General features: G+C 34.3%; 1 protein-coding gene across 1 annotated transcript in view; it reads left to right on the top strand.

Moving 5' to 3' along the window:
* VPS13C (vacuolar protein sorting 13 homolog C) overlaps positions 1-20,787 on the top strand; it is a 173,026-nt gene extending 152,239 nt beyond the window's left edge. Inside the window, exons 72-83 of the mRNA XM_029952250.1 lie at positions 1,192-1,331; positions 2,964-3,045; positions 4,028-4,141; positions 4,885-4,960; positions 5,519-5,682; positions 6,922-6,967; positions 8,827-8,950; positions 9,429-9,543; positions 14,283-14,371; positions 18,110-18,233; positions 19,740-19,820; positions 20,132-20,787. Of these exons, the coding sequence (XP_029808110.1) occupies positions 1,192-1,331; positions 2,964-3,045; positions 4,028-4,141; positions 4,885-4,960; positions 5,519-5,682; positions 6,922-6,967; positions 8,827-8,950; positions 9,429-9,543; positions 14,283-14,371; positions 18,110-18,233; positions 19,740-19,820; positions 20,132-20,233 (1,257 nt within the window). The 3' untranslated portion in view covers positions 20,234-20,787. The remainder of the gene's footprint in view (positions 1-1,191; positions 1,332-2,963; positions 3,046-4,027; positions 4,142-4,884; positions 4,961-5,518; positions 5,683-6,921; positions 6,968-8,826; positions 8,951-9,428; positions 9,544-14,282; positions 14,372-18,109; positions 18,234-19,739; positions 19,821-20,131) is intronic.
* The last annotated feature ends 3,257 nt before the right edge of the window (positions 20,788-24,044 follow it).

The following is a 24,044-nucleotide window of genomic DNA, read 5'->3' as shown; positions in this document are numbered from 1 at the left end:
AATCCATTCGGCTAAATAAATTAATTTATAAAATGAAATTGAATTATTATTTTAAGTTGAGGTACTAGTTTGGTAGAATAGTGCTAAGTTTAAAATTGATATTGTTTTATGTTGTAGGTTAAACACAATTTCTTTTTCATTATTAAGTGAAAGTCATTTATGAGATTGAATAATACCTTCCACAAATATTTACTGAATGCCTTCTATCAAAGTTGTTCTGGAAGGTATAAAATGACTTCATGGAGTTTTTAATCGTAGGGTAATTTTAAAGATTGTTAATTCAATTCATGATATTATACACATTGGAAATTGTGCCATGAAGTTGAGTAATTAAGATCGTGAACAGTAGTTATTTTCTCATTCCATGGTAATCTCTGTTCACCTATGCTTACCTTTCATGGAATGCCACCTTCTCTGACTCTCTGGATGGGGAGAAGTCTATATCAAACAAACAAAAATACAAACCCAAATGAAAACACAGCACCCAAGCTTTCCTGGTTTTACTTCTGTTGAGCTCCACATTGGTTGGGTCAAATGCAGAATCAGAAAGGAGAGTCCTCTGTTTTATTTGCATAGATAGAATTACCTTCTGTCTGCGTCCTTGCCACTTAATTACAGTGATGATGATACATTACAAAGTAGAAGCAGCTGAATGGTAAAGGTGAATACCTCATGTTCAAGTTAAAGGAATCTGTGGGAGCTGAAAAACTTCTTAACTCTTTTAACAATTTATTTAACAATTTGTTGCTGTAATTGTCCTATTGTACTTATTATTATATAATTATGATTGTTATTGTTAATTATTGCCATAAATTATTTACTTTAGTTGGATGAAAATAAATGACTATTTGTTATTTTGACTGGTAGACTACTTGTGTGACAGTTGACATGTTTTTCTTCTTAAAATTATTACACTGTTTTTGTGAAGTTTTGAGCCCCCTCCATAAACACAGTGATATGTATATACTTTGGATAAAATTAGAGCTCTGTTTTTGGAACAGACTACTTTGTATTTTATCAAAAAGTAAATATGAGAATCATACCCTGTGTTGTGTGTAGAGTAACAAATAATAGCTTTCTTTAGGACTGAAATATACAGCATATGTTTGTATTTGAAAGATTTGGTTCCTATGCATGTAAATTTTTTGGTTGTTTTTAGCTTTTATTAATTTAACATTATTTTTCTTTTAGTTGCATTTGAGTCTTTCCTTGGGTAGTGGAAGTGGAGAGTCAGACAAAGAAAAACAGGACATGATTGCAATTCATTCTATTAATCTGCTCTTGAAAAGCATAGGTGCTACTTTGACTGACGTGGATGACTTAATATTCAAGTAAGATTTATACTAAAGTAGATGGGGAAGTTTTTGTACGAAGGTTATTTTCTGGATATCAATTCTTCCCATTTGGGCTACGCTGTTAGCTTAAAAAATGATAATTCTCACTATACTTGAAAAATTTGGCCTCCTTTCTAATTATGCTTTTTATATATGCTTATTTTACTCATAAAAAGCTTTATACTTTCTTTAGTTATTCATATGTTGGTAATCATGAATGTAGAATGAAAATGGAATTATATGAGTAGTAGGTTATAGATTGACCATATTTTAAAATGGACTTACATTTAGAAATATATAGCAGTATGATGAGATTTCAGTATAATCTTATGGAAAAGTATAGATAATAACCCCTTGCCCACATTTAATCTGAGAATATTTATGTGTGCTAGACAAATGTAAATTCAGTGAATGTTTATTGACTATTCAACAATGGTATTGGAACAAGTAGTTAACTTGGAGGGAAAAATGCATTTATACCATTTCTACGATACTTGTACACTATCGAGTTCATAGGAATGGAAGGATTAAATATAAAACTGAGAAAGACTGAGGAAAACATTGAGGTTAATTGTCAAATCTCTGAGTAAAGGAAGTGTTCTTAATGTAAAAGCAATGGGAAAACCCACAGTGGAAAATACAGGGTAGATTTGACTACATAGAAAGTAAGTAAAACAAAATCAGTGAAAACAATTAGAAAATGAACTGGGAAAATAGACAAAAACGACAAGGAGAGGATTAATAGTCTTAATATCAAACACTGATAAGACAAACCTGAAGATTACAGCACGTTAATCGCCGGAGGACAATATGAGAGGGAAGAGGCAAGAGGGAAGGAGACACAGTGGCTGATGGATATTTGAGATGTTCATCTTTATCATATATCAAATAATGTATGCAAATTCAAGTAAATTATCAAAGATTTTTAAATATAAGTAATCCCGTGGGTCTAACAAGTGGGTACTTCTTTAAAAACTATTTTTAGGAGTGGAAAGTTTTTTATATATATATATATATATATATGTCAAAGCCTCAAATGTTTTTGTTGTTTTTCATTCAGTAATTCTTTTATTGGGAATGCAGTCTGAAAAACATCTTGAAATGCAACCAAAGAGTTCAATTCAAAATTTACATATGGCAGTGTTAATTAATATTGTCAAGATTTGGAAATGTCTGACGGTGGTAAAATTGTTTTGTTATGATACTTCCACATGATGGAATGCTATGCATCTACTAAAAATGATTACATAGAATATTGCGTAACCTAGAGAAATCCTTATTCACAATATTGAGTGTAAAAATGCATACAAACTGTTTTAAATATCTTTGAATTGGATAGAAAGGAGAGTGGGAAATAAAAAGAAAAAAAGACCTTAAAAATTCACTGTGTAATGGGATTATGGTTGAGTTTTTCTCTTTATATATGTATGAAAGACTTGTATGAGAATGCACTAATTTTATAGTAATTTTGTTACCATAATATTAGGATCTCAAACATAAATTTTATGTGGCAAATGTACAAATGGAATTGTCAAAGAATTTGTAATGATTAACTTACCATTGAAATTTTAAGTCTCTTTCTCTCAAAATGTAATAATCTTGCCTTTAAATCTTCCTTTCTCCTCCCAGACTTGCTTATTATGAAATTCGATACCAGTTTTACAAGAGAGATCAGCTCATGTGGAGTGTTGTTAGACATTACAGTGAACAGGTAATTTCCTATCCTAGGAGCTCACAAGGAATATATTTCACAAAATATCAAACAACACATTTGTATGTGATTGTGCAGCGCCCAACATTGTTTATCTAATTTACCTCAATTTGTAGTCTCATTTCTTACTCATTTTCTTGAATGGTTAACTTCTATTTCTTTAGCTCTTTCTCCTCTATATAAAAATATTTAAAAGCTTTCTTTAGTGCCTTTTTTTCCCCCTTTGCAATTGTAAATTTATCACTTTAGAAAAGAATACTGATGTAGGAGGCAACACACTTATTTCATAAATGTCTACAGTTTCGAAGCATAGCCTCGTAGAAATGGGAGAGGAATTCTAAGCCGGGCTCTTTCCTACGCCTCAGTTATTCCATGGTTTGAATTGAATGGAGGGGCAGTTGTTTCATGGAAGTAGGATACCGTTGCTGTACCATCAAACTGTGGGGTGAAGTTACCCTTTCCTCCCTCTGCTAGAAGGTCTTTTCTCCTGCAGGGTATATAGACATTATGGTTAGTGCCTTTTCAAATAAGGATATATGTTCATTTGTTTTTTTGTTTTGATTATTAATTCCCCATCTCGTTTCCTGGTAATAGTGATAATAACATAATAAAAATAAGTCTTTTGAATTATATATTTATTTAATATGCATACTCAGCTGTGCAAAGTCAGTGTCATCCTCCTTCCATTTTTTAGATGAGAAAACTGAGGCCTACAGAGACTAATTGACTTGTCCAGCGTTCCATAGCTGCTAACTGGCAGATGGCCTTAAACCAGTCTATCCAAACTGAGAGCAATTGTAGAGTACTAGCATAATGCCTGGCACATAGTGAAAGATCAGTTAATGGATGCAGTGGTGGTTATTCTGCATAGCTTTCCTTTAACAACATAATTTAGTCAGCAACTCTCTTTTTTTCCCAAGGCATCATGATACTCTTCCTTACATCAGTAGTAAAGGACTTCATTTATCTTTTTTCCCTTTAGTTCTTGAAACAGATGTATGTCCTTGTATTGGGCTTAGATGTGCTTGGAAACCCATTTGGATTAATTAGAGGCCTGTCTGAAGGAGTTGAAGCTTTATTCTATGAACCCTTCCAGGTAATGATCTTTTACTTAAGTATAGGTCCAGAAAATGATATTCTGTTCTTTATGACAAATAATTTATATTTTAATTGTATCTGGGAACTCAATGTCATATTTTTATGTAAAATTACTTGAGATGGCATTAAAAGCTTGCTTCAGAATTTATTCAGCATTTCTGATATCGAGGCGTTAAAACGTGCCCACATCTTCCAGGATTTCATGTAGTTCTAAGGAAGAATGCCAGGTAGGTTCACCCCATTTCAGGGCTCTTTCACCACTATGGAAAGGACTCATGAGATATGAAAAGCTGACTTTGCTTTCCACTCAAGGTTTTCTCTGACGTGTTGACCTCCATTTAAGGGATGTAAGAGCCCAAAGTAGTGAGGGTTTTAGCAGGACAAAGCAGAAAGACTACATAGGAGAACAAAAGAATCAAAACTGTGTGGGCCCTTAGTCTTGTTACCAGTGCACCTGGTAACTTCAGATTACGATTTAGGCCAATGACTTCTTTCTGTCTGCTGTTTGCTGTCTCAGAAGAGTTTACTGAAACCATGTGGGTGGAAGGGATCTTCATACCCACTAGGTGTGCTGTCAGTATTTGAGTCAGAGGGGGAAAGCTGTGACATCACAATGTTTATGGGTCTTTACAGATTCTATATCTTCATGGAAACCCCGAAATACTAGATCAAAAGTCTTGAGCTTATTTAAATTTTAAATAACAAACATTTTAAAATATTTATTTATTTATTTCTGGCCAGGGTGCTGTTCAAGGCCCTGAAGAATTTGCTGAGGGATTAGTGATTGGAGTCAGAAGTCTCTTTGGACACACTGTAGGTATGTATCACATATTGTGTATATAAATGTATCTTCTTTTTATTATAGTTTTTCTAAAATACATTGTCTACAAAAAACAAATTATATTTAACAAAAGAGGGAACAGTTTTCTAATGATCCCCTTTAAAAGGTGTATTCCCTTCTTCTTGAATAGAAATAATTTAACACAGACTTCCTGGGTTTGTTTGTCTTTGTAGTGTTGATTGATTCGATGTACTTTTTTTTTTTTAAAGAAACAGTACTGTATCTTTTGGAAAAATTTTAGGTTTATAGAAACATTTTGGAGAACCGGTGTACTTTAAATAGTTTGATTCCTTTTCTTAATAAACAGTAAATGATAAAAATACATTTCCATATGTTTATTTATGAGACAGAATTTGAAGCACCTGTTTAAAGCAAAGGTGTGCTGTGTATTGTGGTAATGCTCTTTATTTATTTATTTTATTTTTTAAATATAACTTACTGTCAAGTTGGCTACCATACCGTGTATACAGTGTGCTCTTGTTTTGGGGGTAGCTGCTCTTTAAATGCGACTTACTTGTCCACATCTTTTGGTAGGTGGTGCAGCAGGAGTTGTATCTCGAATCACCGGTTCCGTTGGAAAAGGTTTGGCAGCAATTACAATGGACAAGGAATATCAGCAAAAAAGAAGAGAGGAGATGGGTCGACAGCCGAAGGATTTTGGAGACAGCCTGGCCAGAGGAGGAAAGGGCTTCCTACGTGTGAGTCTCTTACCGAGTCTTTAAGAAGCCCTGAACTCTTATTATTCACTTTAGAATATGTACTCAAAGCTGATTGTTTGAGGCTTGGAATATCCCTTGTGAGTAAAGGTCTGTTGCAGCAGCAGTACTGATAAGCTGTGGGCTTTACTGCTGCCCTGTGTGCTCCCCTTCCCTGAAACCAACATCACACCCCTCTCCCAAATTCCACACTCCATTTGGCATTTGGGCAGGAGTGAAAGCTCTAGGATGGTGGCAGAGTAGCACTCTTCTGGACGAGGAGGAGGTAAAGCAGAGAGAGATGCGGGAAATGATGGTAACAGGAGGGAGGAGGAGTTGTTCGGGTCACCGTCCGTGGACTGTCTCCGTGGAAGGGGTGGTGGACAACAAACTGGGACGGCTTTTCACTGGTTTTCAGTACTTTAAAAATTATACAGGCAATTATGAATATTGCTTAATTATACAGGTAACATGAATATTCTCTTTATCAGTAATTATAAGAACTTACAGGTTCTCCTTTTAATAAATAATGGAAACATTATAGGTAAAGCTATGAAGTACTAATTGATCACCCTCCTTTCCTTCCAGAAGTATCTGATCTTTTAAATAGTGTGTCTACTTCAGTTCTCTTTCTGTTCATTTGTGTAGCGTACAGGTAGTTTTATTTATTACCGTTATTGACAAGTATGAAGAATGTATAAATGTATTACTGTTTTTAACTTGTAATTGTAATGTGTTTGTACCAATGATTTGTAGCGTTATGTGTTGTCTAATCTAAAATATTTGTCAGGCTATTTGCTATCCTTCTGAGGTCCCTTTATTTTCAGTTTTCCACACTTCCACTAAATTTCAAAGCAATTTTATTAAAATTATAATTAGATCTTAGGGATTATTTGGCTCAACTCATTCATTTTACCAGCATGGAAACTGAGGCTTACAGGATTCAATCAATTTCCTGTGGTTATGTAGCTAAATTGGTGCCAGAGTCAGATGTAGGATCCTTTTGCCTGGTTCTCTGTTCTTCCTGTTATAAAATTTTACTTGTACAAGGTGCTTTTATTTAAAATTTGCTGTTATGTAATATTTAAAAAATCGTTGTACTCACTTAGCTGCATGTTGTTCACATTATCAAGGAAGTCCTCATTTTCTTTGAAAAATTATTTCTAGTGTGTAGGTGGAGACCTCTAGTGGTTGGCTTAAGAACCTTTCATTCAGGTTTGGGTTGATTGATTTCTCTTTCAGGGCGTTGTTGGTGGAGTGACTGGGATCATAACGAAGCCCGTGGAAGGTGGGTTGAGAACGCCTCCTTCCTGTACAAGGTCTGAAGAGCTGATACATGATAAACGTAACAGATGTTATTGCTGCTAGTTATTTAATTGGGAGAATTTCTCATTTTATGCTTATAGTCTTAAATTGTTTTTAAATGAATGTACTTTCCTCAGAAAGTAGAGAGATTAACTAATAGACTGTGATTCAGACTTAAATGTTATTTTCAGCAGGGCCATAGTTCAACTGGGTTCCTTTAGATCCTCAAATTGATTTTCTTTTATTCTATTAAAAAAAGTACTTTATTTGATGCAGCCCCAGTCAAAATCCCAGTTGGCTTCTTGGCAGAAATTGACAAGCTGATTGTAAAATGTGTATGGGCCTTGAGAATTCAAGTGATTCCACCTAGCCACAACAATCTTGAAAAAGAACAGAGTTAGGGAACTTACACTATCCAATTTAAAAACTTACCATAAAGTTTTTAAGTTACTTAGTGCAGTAACTAAGACAACGTGGTACTGGCGTTTGGGTAGACAAATAGATCAGTGGAGTAGACTTGAGATTCTAGAAATAAATTCTTACATTTGTGGTCAGTTGATCTTCAACAAAGGTGCCAAGATAATTCCATAAAGAAGAGCCATTTCAACAAATGCTGCTGGGCTACCTGGGTATGAACACAGCGTTAATGTATGACAGCAACTCCATTTCTAAGAGAATTGAAAACCTTTGTTCATTCAAAAACTTACGCTTAAGTGACCTTAGAACATTATAGCCTGAAGGCAGTAGCAACCTAAGTATCCGTCAGCAATTGCGTAATTAAACAAATATGGTATACTCATAGGATGCAGTGGCATCTGGCTATAAAAGGAAGTCAAGTGCTGTTAGAAGTACAAGATGAATGAACCTTGAAAACATGTTGCTAAGTGAAAAGGCACAGTCACAAAAGACTACATATTGTTTGATTCCATTTGTAGGAAATGTTCAGAATAGGCGAATCCATAGATATGGATTATTAATTATAATTAGATGTTAGGGATTATTTGGCTCAACTCATTCATTTTACCAGCATGGAAACTGAGGCTTACAGAGATTCAGTCAATTTCCTGTGGTTATGTAGCTAAATTGGTGCCAGAGCCAGATGTAGGATCCTTTTGCCTGGTTTTCTATTCTTCCTGTTAAAAAATTTTACTTGTACAAGGTGCTTTTATTTAAAAATTTGCTGTTATGTAATATTTAAGTCTGGAGGGCTGGGAGGAAGAAGTTAAATTGCACAGGATCAGGTGAGGACAGGTTGGGGAAATGGTGAATGATTGCTAATGGTCATGGGGTTTTTGTTGGAGATGATAACAAATTTTCTAAAACTGATTGTGGCAACAGTTACCCAATTCTCATATAACAAAAAGGATTTAATTTGTGTATTTTAATGGGTATGTGAATTATATGGTGTGTGAATTATAATTCAGTAACATTATAGCTTAACAAAAAGTAACTCTATTTGAAAAATCTCTTGATGGTAGAATAAAAAAGAAAAATTTCTGGTCACTTCTTAAACGTTAGATTCTTGGGTCTAAGAAGCAGTGGTTATAAAACTTGAGCACCACTCAGGATGACCCAGACCGTGCTCAAACACTGATCGCTGGGTCTCACTTCCACACTTTCTGACTCAGCAGGCCTGGGCTGGGCCCTAACAACTGGTGTTTCTAACACACTTAGAAAACCACTGATTTTTACATGTTATGATTCAATTTAATTTCTTTAGAAAGCCAAAATATAGAAGCTTCCTGGGTAAAACAGTTCAGTATTTGACTGAGGCTTTTGTTGAGTTCAAACTTGCTTATTTTAAAATATCTTTATACATTAATTTTCCTTGGTTTTATGAAGGTGCCAAAAAGGAAGGAGCTGCTGGATTCTTTAAAGGAATTGGAAAAGGGCTGGTGGGTGCTGTGGCTCGTCCAACAGGTGGAATCATAGATATGGCCAGCAGCACCTTCCAAGGGATTCAGAGGTAATTAAGTACATGCCATGTGCTAGGAATAATAAGGTAAATACTTTGCCTGCTCTTAAGGATGTTAAAGTCTGATTGAAAGCTGTGATAGATTCACAAGGTGAGGTGCCACCAGAAAGGAGACAGTTTTTATGGTTCAGTTTCTCTTGTGTTCAGCAGATGTGTATTGGTACCTCCTATATGCCAGGCCCTGTGCTGGATGCCAAGGATGCAAAGAGTGGACAGTGTAGTCCCTGCCTTTGTTATTTTGATACTTTCTTTTCTTTGAGAAAAGTGGGGGAAATCGGAGTCCAACAGACTTGGTTATAATACTTACCGCATTATAATGGGCAGGTTTTTTTAAATTACTCTGTTTTCATCAAATATTGATATAATATGGAATGTAGTACAGTATTTAATATATATATATATATATTTGTAAGTATTATTTTGAAAGGTTCTCACATATTTTTTATGCTTATTCTGCTGCCTTTTACAGGGCAGCAGAGTCAACTGAGGAGGTATCCAGGCTCCGACCCCCCCGTTTCATCCACGAGGATGGCATCATTCGCCCATATGAAAGACAGGAATCTGAGGGCTACGATTTATTTGAGGTATAAATTCTGTTCTTCATGGTCATGGGTAAAATTTAATATTAACGATTTCTAGGACGAGGATTCCATGGGTGGTTCTTAAAGTTCCTGATTCATGAACTTCTTTAAGGATTACACAGGGAACATGGTTTGTAGAGTAGAATTTTATTATTTATATTTTTGTTTTAGCATAATGTTGTAAGTGGGAATAACTGGTAATTTTTTTCTGCACAGGAACAAAGCTTTTTTTGTGCAGAAAGCAAAGCAGTAAAAGAAGTCGTAGGCTTTATTACCATTTGTGTGGTAGCTCATTTAGTTAACAGTGTTAACTTTGGTCTCCTGCTTTATAGCTAATTATAGGAATTCCACTGCTCCCTTTTCTCCCAGCCAAATTAATTTATGTATAATTTATGTATAATTATAATCTTTTTAAACCTTAAAATATTTTAAGGTGAATTTTTTTTGGTTTTAGTTTTAACTTCACTGCTTTTAAATATATACATACATAAATTGCTTTTCTCCCTTGACTGGATTCCTCCCCCCAAAAAATTTATTAGTATTTTCCTACTTTGACTTCAAAGTAAAACGACTCTCTCTTGTTCTTAGCCTTTGCTTTTTATTGTATGTTGATTACATTTTATCTTTCCGCATGCTTCTAACTTTATTTTCTTTCTTTTTCTGCCTACACAGCAAGAACTGGAAATACAGGAGTAAATGTTTCCTATGCTACTACTTGATTTCATCCTTAAAAATCAAAACACACTGTGGTATTAATTGACTGTCTTTGATTTATTTAGATTGTTCATTTTAATTAAGTTTTCTTTACAACTTTCACCACTCTCTCAGCTTCTTGTCATGGTGGCTTGACTACAAATAAAAATGGTGGTATTCCTGGTAATACTGTACAGGAGTAAGCGATCAATATAAAATACTGACGGATGTAGGAAGGTAACTCTCCTCTTTTTTTAGTTGGTGAAAGACTTTACTGAGTTCAGAAGCAGACAATTTTACTATCATTTTGAAATTTTCATCTTACGGTATTCATGTACTTTCAGGTAAAGCAGAATAAGGACAGTTCATATGTCCAGTCTGCTATGCGTCCTTTCCATCCGTGAGTCCTGATGATGGAATTATAGAACTGTGTTTCACACATCACCCCCAATTTACACAATTTATGGGGCTGTTAACTGGGGCATATGTTTTAATAATTGAAATACAAGTTGCTGTTGGTCTGTCCTTAGACCTCAAAGAAGAGTTGAGCCATGAATTTTGAGAACATGTACCCTTAATCTCTTTTTTCTTTTTTTTTTTAACCTCTCAGTATTCTTGCTGGACAAATGGCAATCAGTTAATAGTGATGTGACATAAATATCAGCCCTTGGCATTTTTGCTTTTCGAAACTTGAATCTCCTTGTTGGTTATGCTTATTTCACAGTAACAAGGTTTAATTAACATAAATAGAAGTTGAATGTATAATTTGGCAAATTATTTATGTGTCCCTTGAATTTATAGATATCTTTATTTTTAAAAACTAACCCTTTTTGCTTATAAGTTTTTAAAGAGAACTTATTATCTTAGTGGGAACAAAAATAATTATAAACTATCATTTTGAAATTAGTACTCTTACAGTTAATTTTGAAAGTAAATTGCATTTTGATTCCTTATTATAAATGATAGAACTGTTTGATTTGATTTAGCAGCATCTTATCTAGCAGCTTTCATCCTTCTCCCCAAAATTGAAAGCAAAGTATAAACTTACATGTAATGTGTCGTACATTCGAAGAGAGTGAAACTGCTAACGTGTAACTGTTCAGTTGGAGTATATATTTTTAAAATTGTCATTACCAAAGGAATAAATTGAATGCTTACTTAAAACAAACACTTGAAAGAAGAACGACACCCAAGGATCAGCCTAAAACCATAGCTGACAAACTCTTCTTGTGCCTAGAGAATTGAGGGTTGGCAAAAATGTCACCGCATGTACAATTTCTGAGAACCAAGCACAATAACTAATCAAGATGCTGTCTTAAATCATCACTAATAATTACCCTTCCTTCTTAGGTAAAAGTAACGATTTTTCATTTTCTTGGATATATTGCAATTTTACGGGACTTTTGGGAAATTGTGTAACTTGTTTAGGTTTTTTTCTTATTGTTTATATTTTGTGCATTTAGTTCTTTATGTTATTAACCTTGTGATTTCCATTTTTTCAACTGCATGTCTAGAAGCACAAAATTCAAGTAACTTTTACTATTTTAGCTAAATATATCTTGTCTGATGTATTTGTTTTTGTTATGATATCAGACAACATTTTAAACTTTAATAAATTGTAGTTACTGGAAAAGATAAAATGATTATACGTTAATGAGAGGATATGCTAATTTTTTCCATAGCTGACAGGGGTAGGCAAGGATACTAAAATTTAGGCTGTTTGATCCCTTGCCTGTCTTGGTGTAATCACTTAGATATGAAGTATTTGTTATCGGGACTGTGCTGGGTATACAGAAGGAATAAAAACTTCAGTCCTTTAGGGACCAAGTACAACAAAACACGTAAATATTAAAGAGCACTGGAATGTAAAATTATGGCCTGGCCCTTACTATAATATGAATACATTCTAAACAGTTTATTTGGGAATCTTTTAATTTATCCCATTTTCTTTTTCTCTTGAGTATTGCTCTGTATTCTTCATTTAGCCTTCAAAGTTAGTAAATCATATACTGTATTTTCATAGGATGTACTTTTCTGCTTAACCCTTATTCTCCTAAGATAATTACTGTTTACACATGCATATGTATATATGCCTATCTATGTATATATATATATATATATATATATATATATATATATATATATGGCCAGTTTTTATTTAATATTCTCTTGGTTCACATATTTGTGACTATATGATATTTAAAATGATGTCTGTTGCTTTTTTATTTTAATTATCCTTTTCCATGTTCATAGAAATGCTTCATTCTTAATTCTTGTATTACCATCTATTGAGGTAACCTTCCAGTGTGTATTTGACCATTCCAAGTTGTTGGCATTAAAGATGCCTCTGTTATTTTACAAACACTAATAATTCTGTGATAAACTTCCTTATACATATTATTTTTTCATATATCATTTCCTTAGAATTTACTTGAAAATCTTGAATGCTTTTGCTAAATTGTAAATCTGGTCTCCTGCTGCCATCAGTGACTGAATATCGTAATCTGAATCTCAGAGTAGAGTGGATTTTAGTGCTGAAAACAGTTTCCAGTAGTGTATTATGGTGATACATGATCCTTTAAAGGCTTTCAGTGGTTCAAGGCACAATACCCTGATAAAAAAACGCATATAGGATACAAACCGGGTAGTATTTCTTTTATTTTACATTGCATCTCAAATCTAAACATTTTAACATTTAAATTTTAAAGCTGAAAATAAGCATACTGAATTGTTATATTCATTTCCCATTTTCTCTTTATTAAAGAATTTAAAGTATAAATATTTAAAGATTTTACCTAATTCTCACAGGTAGGATGTGAAACAAGTGACTTAAATTCCGCTTGTCTCTGAGACTCATTCTGAAGATGACATCCTACTTCTTTGGGGATTCATCGTCTTTGTTCATGGCTTTTCATGACTGTCAAGGAGTGACTGAACCAAGGATTTTCAAAAAATGTGTATTTAAGAATTGAAATAATAACAAATGTGCTTTCTCTGCCTGTGATTATTATTGTGATATCCTTTTAATAGTATTGGTGTTGTATTCTTGGTTATAAATGTTATGGTCCTATTAGGTATGTTTACGTTCTGTAGTTTCATATACATTATATCATCTGATCTTTAATCTTGCATTATAGATAAATGTCAATGATATTTAATTATCATAAATTATAAAAAATTAACGGTTTTTAATGTGTGCTAATTCAAATCACAGTATTTGGAGATAGTTGAAATGAAAATAAATGTATTTTAATGTGCTACTATTTATACTTGAATTATTTATGCTTGTTAATTATCTTTTAGCAATAAATTGGGCCAGCTATTTGAAATCTTAGAAATTCTTCATGTTTGTGTTAATATTGACATTATTGTTTCTTTTTTATCAAGAATATAATTTGATATATACATGTGCTTTTCATGCATGTTCACTCTATAAAACCACATAATTCAAAAACATTAAATATCAATTATCTTGAAATTTTATTATTTTGGGTATATTTATCTCTGTGTATATTAGTGATTCTTTAACTTTGAGAAGGATCACAGACCACTTAAAATAATCTGATGAAAAATATGAACCATCCCTTAAAAAAAGTTGCAAAACCACATTTTCAAAACTTTATAGTCTATTTTAGGTGGTTCATAGACTCCCAGATTCTTCCATGGACCCCTGTAATGTTAATGTCACTTTTATATTAGCATATATTATATTCCATTAATGAAAATATTTCATTATTTCACTTTAATGAAAATGTGTGATTATTTATAGTAGATATTTTTAAACCTCTGAGTTATCACAGAATGAGGTATATTTTATTGGAATATCACTTAGTAAGTATTTAATACAGATTTGTCTTTTAAGGCCCAGTGGAAGTTAATTTATAAATGTGCTATGAATATTTTTCTAGCTTCATGTGCCAATATCATGTTCTTTTTCCTAAAATGTTTTTTCCTAACTAGCACTATTACTATAATTAACTAATATACAGTATTGAAATACTATTTGGATGCATGTACTGCGCAAATCTTGAGTCTTGTTTTCTTTTCAGAATCACATCAAAAAGTTAGAAGGAGAGACTTATCAATACCACTGTGCTATTTCTGGAAGCAAGAAGACAGTCCTTATGGTTACAAATAGGTATTAACTTCAAGTGATATTTTCTTAAATGCAAACTATATAGAAGATAAGGATTTTGAAAACTATAAATGCGGAGGGTTTGGAGAACTATACTTAAATTGTAAAATGTTCATTGTCATTGAATCACCAAGATGCAGTGGACACTTTAGATGGCCTTTGAGGTCGGCTGTTGTGACCCTCTCATTCTGGAGATGCTGAAGCTGAGGGTCAGCCTGTATCACAGTTACGCCCCCCCCCCCCCCTGAGAGACGAAGTCTAGAATGGATTCCATGGCTGTAGTCGTCACATGTTACATGTGAATTGTAAATCCAGCTATTGAGGCTGAATTCATGAACCATTTTTTCTTACTAGGTTTTATTTTAGATGATGAGCACAACTTTTTTAAGGATGGTATTACTTCTGTGTGTGTTCCCAATGTTCTCTTAAGTATTTTGGGAGTGGTAGATAATGTTTCCAAATACAAGAACTTGGACTAAACTATGCTTATTTTCCTGAGATTTATCCTACATCACTTACTCCAAAATGGCTAGTATATATCAATAATTTTCAAAACCTTTTAAGTTGTATATTTCATAGGACTAAGCTGGAGTACTCACAGTAGACAAAAATCTGCATTAGAATCTTTACTACACTGAAATATATTTGAATAAGAAGGAGAGAAAGTAAAACTAACATGACAGGATTTTGACTTAAACCACAAGCTTTGCCAAGGAGTTAACTAGTCATATGGGTTGTCCATTAAGTAAAATTATTCACAAAACAATCTAAAAAGCATTTTTTTCTGATTGGACATGTAATTACTTATTTTTTATGCCCAACAATTTTATAGTGTGCCTATTAGATTAGGCCAAAAACAATGTTTGCTTGTATTATATATTGTACTTAGCTCCAGTGGCAGTGTGTTGATTCATTTCAATATTGTATACCTTTTATGTATTTCAACACTAGGGAATAGAAATCAGTTAGGGGTTTTTTGAGGGGGTTGTTTCTAATAATACTTTAGACTTGTTTGATTTAGACATTTTGTGGGAATATTACTGTACACGTTATATACCTGTTTTTTCTTCAAGTAAAATGAAAAATCATAGTAATTTTTAAATCTAGTCACTTACAGAGCTTTCAGGGAGGAAGTTAGTAAAATATTTCTGACCAGTTCAGTGACTTAGTCTCCTTGTAGCGTTAGAACACTCTAGCAGGAATGTGTCGATTAAAGTAATTATCATTATGCTGATCTGTTTTACCTTTAATCCTTACATAAAAATAGCATTTCTTCTAAAATTGGTGTTTTAAAAAAAATAACTCTTTTATTGCTAGACTTATGCTTATTCACTGTAGATAATACAGATCAGGAATCAACAGAATTTCTTTAAGGGACAGATAGCAAATATTTAGGCTTTAAGGGCGATAGTGATTCGCAGCTACTTAGCTCTGCCTTGATTTAGCTCACAGGCCATAGTTTGTCCACCCCTGATGAAGACAATAATTTAAAGGATGGTAATAAAGTAACCGTACATTGTGGTTTGTCTAGGACAGAGCTGGTTTGCACTTTTGTCCCAATGAAATTATTAGTAGCTCTACCTTTCATTCTTAAAAATGTCTTCATTTGAATCATAAATTATGATAGCCCCTAAAAATCGCTTTTACCAGCAATCCCACCAGCCAGATGGCATATGTGATTTTTACAGTATTTTATAAAAGCTATGACAGAAAATACATTATATATATTTAACCAACTTAGGTTTTTCACCTAACAATGTGTTATGATCATCTTCCCAAACCATTAGATATTCTTTGACAACATGATTTTTAATGACTATTTAATATTGTATTTATGGCTCTACTATAACTTATTCAAATGCTACCTTCCTATCTGATACTCAGTTTTTTCCTTCCCAATACTATATTATTATAAACACATCTTTGCAGCAAAGTCTTTTTATCTATAATTATTTCCTTAGGATAAATTTTTATCAGTGGGATTGCTGATTTAAAATTTGTGAAGATTTTTGAGGCTCTTTCTGTCTATTGCCAAGTTGTTTTATTAGACCAGTTGTATTGTTTTTTTGGTTTTTTTTTTACATACAAGTATCAGTAAAAGAGTATGCCCTTTATTCTGTGTGTTTTCCTAAGACTAGTGTTCTCATTTGAACTTTGTGGTCTTTGCTAACTTAATGGGCAGAAAATAATTCTTTGTCTTAATTAGCACTTATTTGATTGCTAATGAGTATGAACATTTTAATATATTCATCATCTATGTATATTTTCTATTCTTTGAATTGCTTTTTCATATCCTTTACTCATTTTTTTGTTTTTTCTTAATGAATTGGAATAACATTTTGTAAATTAATATTAGCCCTTTTAACCCAATGTATTATTAACATTTTCATGATTAGTTTTTGAGTTTTTCAATATAAAGGCTTTTAATATTTCATATTAAAATTCATCCAAAATTTGGTCTCATTTTTTTTCTTAGCAGTTTTTAGGGGAAAAAAATATGAGTTCTCATCAGCCAAATTTATTAGGCTATCTCTCTACTAATTGATCCTAATTCCTGCTTAGTGTTTTATTTTAATGATTTTCATTAGGAAATTGTTCTCTGAACAGACTTTCTTTTAGCCATCTGTGTTAGTCTGTGTTGGCTGCTCTAACAAAAATACCATAGATAGGTGGCTTAAAGTACAAACATTTATTTCACACCATTCTGGAGGCTGGGAAGAAGTCCAAGATCAAGGTGCCAGCGGATTCTGTGTGTGGTGAGCGCTCACTTCCTGGTTCATAGATGGCTCTCTTCTTGTTGTGTCCCTGCATGGCGAAAGCGGCGAGGGAGTTTTCTCAGGCCTCTGTCATAATGGCGCTGACAGCAGTGCTGACGGCTCGGCCGCCATGTCCTAACCACCTCCCAAAGGCTCCAGCTCTCAATGCCATCACAGTGGGGTTAGGATTCCACGGATGGTGTGGGCGAGGATGTGAACATTCAGACACTAGCAGTATCTAACAGAAATAGGAACACAGATAAGAGTTCTATCTTCTGTCCGTTCAATTTATGTCAAATATGGTCATATCAATAATTAATCTGAATCGTACACTGGGAAATCATTGTAGATGCCCTTTAAGGATTCTGTGATTTTTCTTTTTTTTGTTTTTAAATTTTTTTAATTAAAAATTTTTTTTTGCTATTGTGTAAAATGGGATACTCACTCTGTGATACAGTACATTAGTGTTAAAGTGTTCAAACCTGATATTTATTAATAGGCCTAAAGTGAATCTTTGCTGACATTTGAGGTTTCTGACATTTCTTGCACATTCTTTCTTGACTGGAAGGCATGGATGATTGACAGTAAAGAGCAATTAATAATTTTCCAAGGAAAACATTTTCAGGGGCTTCTGCCTTTATTGCTGCTTGGATGAGAGTACAGCCTGTTCCTTATGTGTTTCAAAGATGATTTTAGGTTTTCAGTCAGTTTTTTAAAAATGACACTTTTCTGAATTTTGCAAGATTGGCAGAAGGGGAATTTTTGAAAGCCTGCAATGTTAGTTGGTAGGTGCCGTATTTTCTCTTTACCTGACAGCTGTCTACCTAGACTTTTTAAAAATATGAAGTGGACCTTCCCCCCACCCAGTGCCAGGTTATATTGTTTACTGAGCAAGTACTACGTCTGCCATGCAACAGAGCAAAATAATAGAATAATTAATTGTCCTTATCACTACTTGCATGTTTTGTCTCCTTTTGCAACATAGGCGAGTGTTGTGTATAAAGGAAGTTGAAATCCTAGGCCATATGTCCATAGACTGGCAGTGTCCATTTGAAGATTTTGTAGTTCCTCCCAGTGTCCATGGAAACGTGCTAAAATTTTCAGTCAAGGTAAGAAGACATGAATCACATGTTCAGAGCCAAGAATCTGTTAAGTGAGTGGAAAACGGTGGTTATAATAATATAGTGAAATATAAGGGAAGATGTAGTATAATCAATGTATTTCTGTATTGAACTTTTTTTCTTTGATAGTCCTTGATTGCGTTGAGTGAAATATCAATTCCGTTCAATGAAAGAATTAGAATGTTGATATTTCCTTTTTGGCGGAATAAAGCATTAGTAAATAGAATTTTTTTTCTAACTCCATATGAATAACTATTTTGCTGTAATCTTAGATGTATCTGGAAAGACTCCCTTTTTTATGTTTTTAGGAGATTATAAATATTATATCTGAAACATTCACGTTTTATCATATTTGGCACTTACAGAAAGCTAATAAAATTTAAGTATATAATATTTTCATATCATTTCTTCCTCTCATTTTCCAAGGAAGAACTTTTAAATTACATAGCAAGTAATTAGCAGAAATAATACCCCAACCTTTTCTTAGTTCTCAGACTCACTTTACTTTAAAATGTATAGTTTTTCTTATATATAAGTTTATTTTCACCCCTTAAAAATAAACTACAAATTGTCATTCGAAGGATAGTAACTACTAGAGTATGTATTTTCTCCTAAACAATAATGATGTTATCTCTGTTATTGAAACCATCTGAAAAATACTTACCATAATATTTAGTAATTAGAGATACAGGTACTATTATCCTTTAAGTTGTTTTCCTTTCATAGAAGTTTATAAACAACAAAAACTGTGAAAGAGTCCCATTTTGTATTTCATCCTTACCTCATTGTAGAGCGTCACAATTGAAAGAGTCTCTTGGTACATGAAACACAGTTGTCAGACCAGGAAAGACTGTGTCACTCTGCATGTATATTACAGTGGTGAGAATTGACTCGGTGTGTTTTACATTATATAAGAATTTTATCTATCAGCCAAGGAAATGAAGGAAGGATTTTTTGATTTGTCAGATGTGGTGAGTTATCAAGTGCTGTTTCTGTAGGCTATTTATCAGAGTCTGTAGAAAGCCATTATTTTGTACAGATAGTTGTGTACTCATCCACTTTCGTTAGATTTTTTTTTAATGTCTTTTATTTATTTTTTGAGAGAGAGAAACAGTGCAAGCAGGGGAGGGTCAGAGAGAGGGGGAGACACAGAATCTGAAGCAGGCTCCAGGTTCTGAGCTAACTGTCAGCACAGAGCCTGATGCGGGGCTTGGACCCACGAACCGTGAGATCATGACCTGAGCCGAGGCCGGATGCTTAACCGACTGAGCCACCCAGGCGCCCCTCATCCACTTTCATAAATTCTAACAGCTCACATATGGACCCGCTCTCCTTGTACCAAAATGACTTAGTATTTATCAGACCTGAATATATATATTTGGTTAGTTGATTTGTTATAAAATAGAGTCGACATTTAAGCATTCAATTATAAGTTATGATTTTGTTTTCTTCCCTAGAATAATTTCTTTTCCGTCATTGTTTCTTTTGAAACAGGAGCAGGGTCTGTTCCACAAAAAAGACAGTGCCAGTCATGGCTGCCGGAAGGTTGACCTGCAGGATGCCGCCACAGCAGAGGTAAACAGTTTCAAGAATGCCCCTTAATTTTTTAGCTGAAAGATTTTTTTAATCTGTTATAATAATACCCATTATTTCTCTCAAAAGATCTTCCAGTTATAAATCTGGATGAATATGTGAGCTTGAAATAATGTATTGTGGGCTTCATGGAGCAGAAGCATCTTATTTTTTGCATTACATGTTTGGACTGTGTATTCTATCCTCTGCTGGTGGACCTGTGTGGAGAGCTCCGGCTCTTGCCTTTGGACCTTCCTCCTTCACAGGAAGTCGTACTTGTCTTTACCACTCATACCAAATATTTTGTTTTACAGAGAGTCTGTAATGCCATTGATGAAGCACGGTCTATGAGACACCAGCAAAAACTGATGAAGCAGTCATCATTGAAACTTCTCAGGCCCCACATACCATTTTAGTCATGGATCTCAGGGGGCCGCTTCTGGGAGAAAAACCAACCATCAGTCTTGTCTATAAATCACTCTTCTTCATCTTGCTAAAGAGAATTTTTCAGGCAATCCTGTAGTTTTAGAATTATTTTCTAAGATAGTATTGGATTTTCCATTTTTTCCCATTAGTTTTGACTCTAATTTTGTAAGTCTGCGTTGTCAGCAATTCGCTTTTCTACACTGCCACCTAAATGAGTCAGACCCTCAAAGAAATAGCACTTTAAAGTGAGAATGAAATTTCCAAACAAAGGGCAATGAGCTTATTTTTAATTAAAGTTCTTTTTGAAGAGTAAGAAAAGAGCTTAGAATGACTATTGTTCTTTAGAAGGTTTTGGACAAATCTTTGGACAAATGTTGGATATTTTATTTAGGAGTACTTTGTTCAGTAATTGAACTGAGGTAATATTTTTGGTAAACCAGGTATGTGACTGAAGAAAAGCCACTAAAAGGAGAAATGACATGTTTCCTATTTTCTTTTCATGTTATTTTTCTCCTAATAAAAACATGTTTTCCTTTGGTGCTTACTTTTCTTCCTAGCATTACAATATAAGGGCATATGCGAAATCAAATCTTAAAATACCTGTGGTCTGCTCTCTGTAGTGTAGCGTTCATATAGCTTCTGAAAGTATTTACATGCTCTTTCAAGATGAACTTAAATGGCAAAATTATAACTTGCTGATGCATGAAAATACTGTACTTTAAGTTCTTCAAGACTCAGAAATATGAAAAGCTTAATATTTTTATATTCTTAGAGTTGTTTTTTAATAAGTTGAAAGATTTTTAAGGGCACTTAATGCATACCTTGAAATATATTTTAAATACTGATAGGAAGAATGAAAAATCTCGAGGTATCGTGTATATAAATAAAGCAGGCGTATATAACGACACTGTGGAAAACGATTTCCATACTGCTCAACCTACCATTTGAGGGAGCAAGCCTATGAGAACCCGTTCAGCACAGTATTATTTTTGTCCTTTCCACACCTCACTTATGCTGACCAGAGACATACTGCCTACAAAAGCTTTTTTAAAAATGCTTAGAAACATCCAACTTCAACTCAGGTCATGATCTTAGAGCTCATGAGTTCGAGCCCTGAGTCAGGCTCTGTGCTGACAGCTCAGAGCCTGGAGCCTGCTTCAGATTCTGTCTCTCTCTGTCCCTCCCCTGCTTGTACTTTGTCTCTTTGTCTCTCACAAATAAATAAACATTTAAAAAATTTTTGAATGCTTAGAAGTATTTAATTTCCTTGAATGAATCCTTACAGTTGTTCCTGGTTTTTAACATGGCATTTGTTTCAAATCACTGAATTAATGATGGAATAAATATGCAGACACACTTGGTTTGCTCTCTTTTTGTCGGTGTGTGGTAAAGTTTCTACCAACTTCACATTCCTAAAGACCAGCCTTAAACCTTTTAAGTTTTCCTAGTTATTATTTACTGGAGACTCTAGAAAAAGGATATAATAACTAATGCCCTAAATATTTGATCTCTGATCTCGTTTGGTGGTCTTTGCCTTTTCAACATCTTATTTTTTTCCTGTGAAGGAAAGTGTCATGTATAAAACTTCCAGCCTTAAATGGAATTTCTGCATCAGTGGTTAATTGCCGTTTATTAGATGGTGCGTGATAAACAGAATTTCATAGCAAATGTGCTAGTATTCTGTGTCTTTAAAACGGACTTAATTTGAGATATCTGATTATATATCTCATATGAATCACAGCTATTGACAGTGTCCTAAATATTTAAGTAAATCATATTGTCCTGATGGCATGTTCAAAACACTGAACTAAAAAAAATTATAGAAATATTTTAAATTCACCATCTCACTTGGCATAAATATAAACTTTCAAATATTTGTAACATTTTAATTTGATTCAATCTCCTGAAACAGAAATAATTCGTTGGTAAAGTGTGATGTCTTTCATATTTTTAAAAATGCTGTGAGGGTCAATTGCTTGCATATGAACGACTGAAAGAAATAAAACATTTGGTGCATTGTTTACAAGGGTGAAAACTTTGTGGGTTTGTGTTAAATATTCAAATAACCTTTACTTCTACTTTCTGTATCTTTCCCTTTTCCTCTTCCAATCCTGTAATAGTGAGAAGTTAAATTAATAGTTACGTAAGACGTAAAAAATGCTAGTTAGGGAAAGGTTTTCCTGGCGGGTATGGCCCCTTTACCACACTGGAGACCTCTGGCGCTGGTCTTCAATGCAGGGGGAGTGCAGAGAATGGATTTGATCAGGGCCCAGCTCCCACACTTTGCAACCCTGGACTGCTTTTGCACCGGGGCTTGCCTTCTGTGGTTTCTATTAGTTGCTGATGGTGAATGGCAAGGATCCTAGGGCAGGCGCGTTCTTGGGAGACAGGGATTCCTCTGATAGCTCACTGGCCTGAAGACTCTTCAGTGGCCATGCAGAGGCTTTCTTAGGCTGCATGGTGGTCTGGGAGGCTCCTGTCAAATGTGTCCTCTCTTCTCCCCTCCTCCTACTCCCTTCCCTGAAGTCTCCCAAATCTGAAGGCTTTCCCGGCTATGAATTAGGCAGTAGGAAGAACAGGTGCGTGATGTGTACTGTAGCAAAGTGGGGCCATCAAAATAAGAAAGAACAAAATACTGAAAGATACGTAGACCAAAGCTTCATCTGAATATCTGATCTAGGATGAATTTACTTACATGTGTTTCATGATTGTCAATTATGTATGAGGGAGGGAGGACATCTTTTTTCTTCCCCCTAGCGCTTTGGGCCTGTAGGTGTATTGATCTGGTGCTGCCTCCATCCGTGTTTGTAAGTGCTCCACATGCATTTCTAAGGCACAACCAGGACTAAAAATTAATACTCTGGACTTACAATACTTAAAGAAGAGTTCTACAAATATCCGTGCCAGTTAAAATAGAGAGCTGCAGGTACTACCAGAGCTGTAAGAACCATCTTTCTACTGAGGAGAAAACCGAAGATTCTTAAAGGAGGATTATTCATACCACAGATCATCTGTCCTTGAGGTACAGGTCCTTTCGGTTGTGAGGGGTTACCAGAATGTCCCCTAATACTGATGACAGTGGGTTCAATACATGTACATGTTGGTTCTAAAAAGAAATGGAAACTCATCTGAGCAGAGGGGGAGCACATTTCCCTTGGTAATTGTGCCTATAGGAAGAATGTAGGCTTATTCTTGAATTCATGCTTGAAAGTATCTTGAGTTACAAGGCTATAGCATTCAAATACTCAACACTGTGAGTCTTTTTGAACTGAAAAAGCCTTTAGAAAGCCATCATCCCTTACCAAAATTTTTAAAAGTTCTGGATAGTAAAAAGTTTTTCATAAATTTGAGTCAAAGGTATTTTACAAGAAGAGCTGAACTTCAACTGACATGAGGATAATTTTGGCATTATTATATTTGGCAGAAAGGAGTTGGGCTGTAGCTAAATTAATGTTTGATTATGGGGTATGGCTCCAGATTTCACTGGAGGTATATGATGCATATTATCTTTCTTTTCTAATTATTTTTTATAGTTTATGTATTTTTGAGACAAAGAGAGACAGACAGCAGGAGTGGGAGAGGGGCAGAGAGAGAGGGAGACACAGAATCTGAAACAGGCTCTAGGCTCTTAACTGTCAGCACAAAACCCAACTTGGGGCTTGAGCCCACGTACTGTGAGATCATGACCTGAGCTGAAGTCGGACACCTAACTGACTGAGCCACCCAGGTGCCCTGCTTATTGCCTTTCTAAAATTTAAAAAATGTTGTATTCTGAAACACACCTGGCCAAAGAGTTTCAGA

This window comes from Suricata suricatta, chromosome 9, assembly GCF_006229205.1.
Source record: "Suricata suricatta isolate VVHF042 chromosome 9, meerkat_22Aug2017_6uvM2_HiC, whole genome shotgun sequence".
NCBI classification, from domain to species: domain Eukaryota; kingdom Metazoa; phylum Chordata; class Mammalia; order Carnivora; family Herpestidae; genus Suricata; species Suricata suricatta.
The sequence above is the reverse complement of the archived record's forward strand: the minus strand, read 5'-3'. Positions and strand labels throughout refer to the sequence as shown.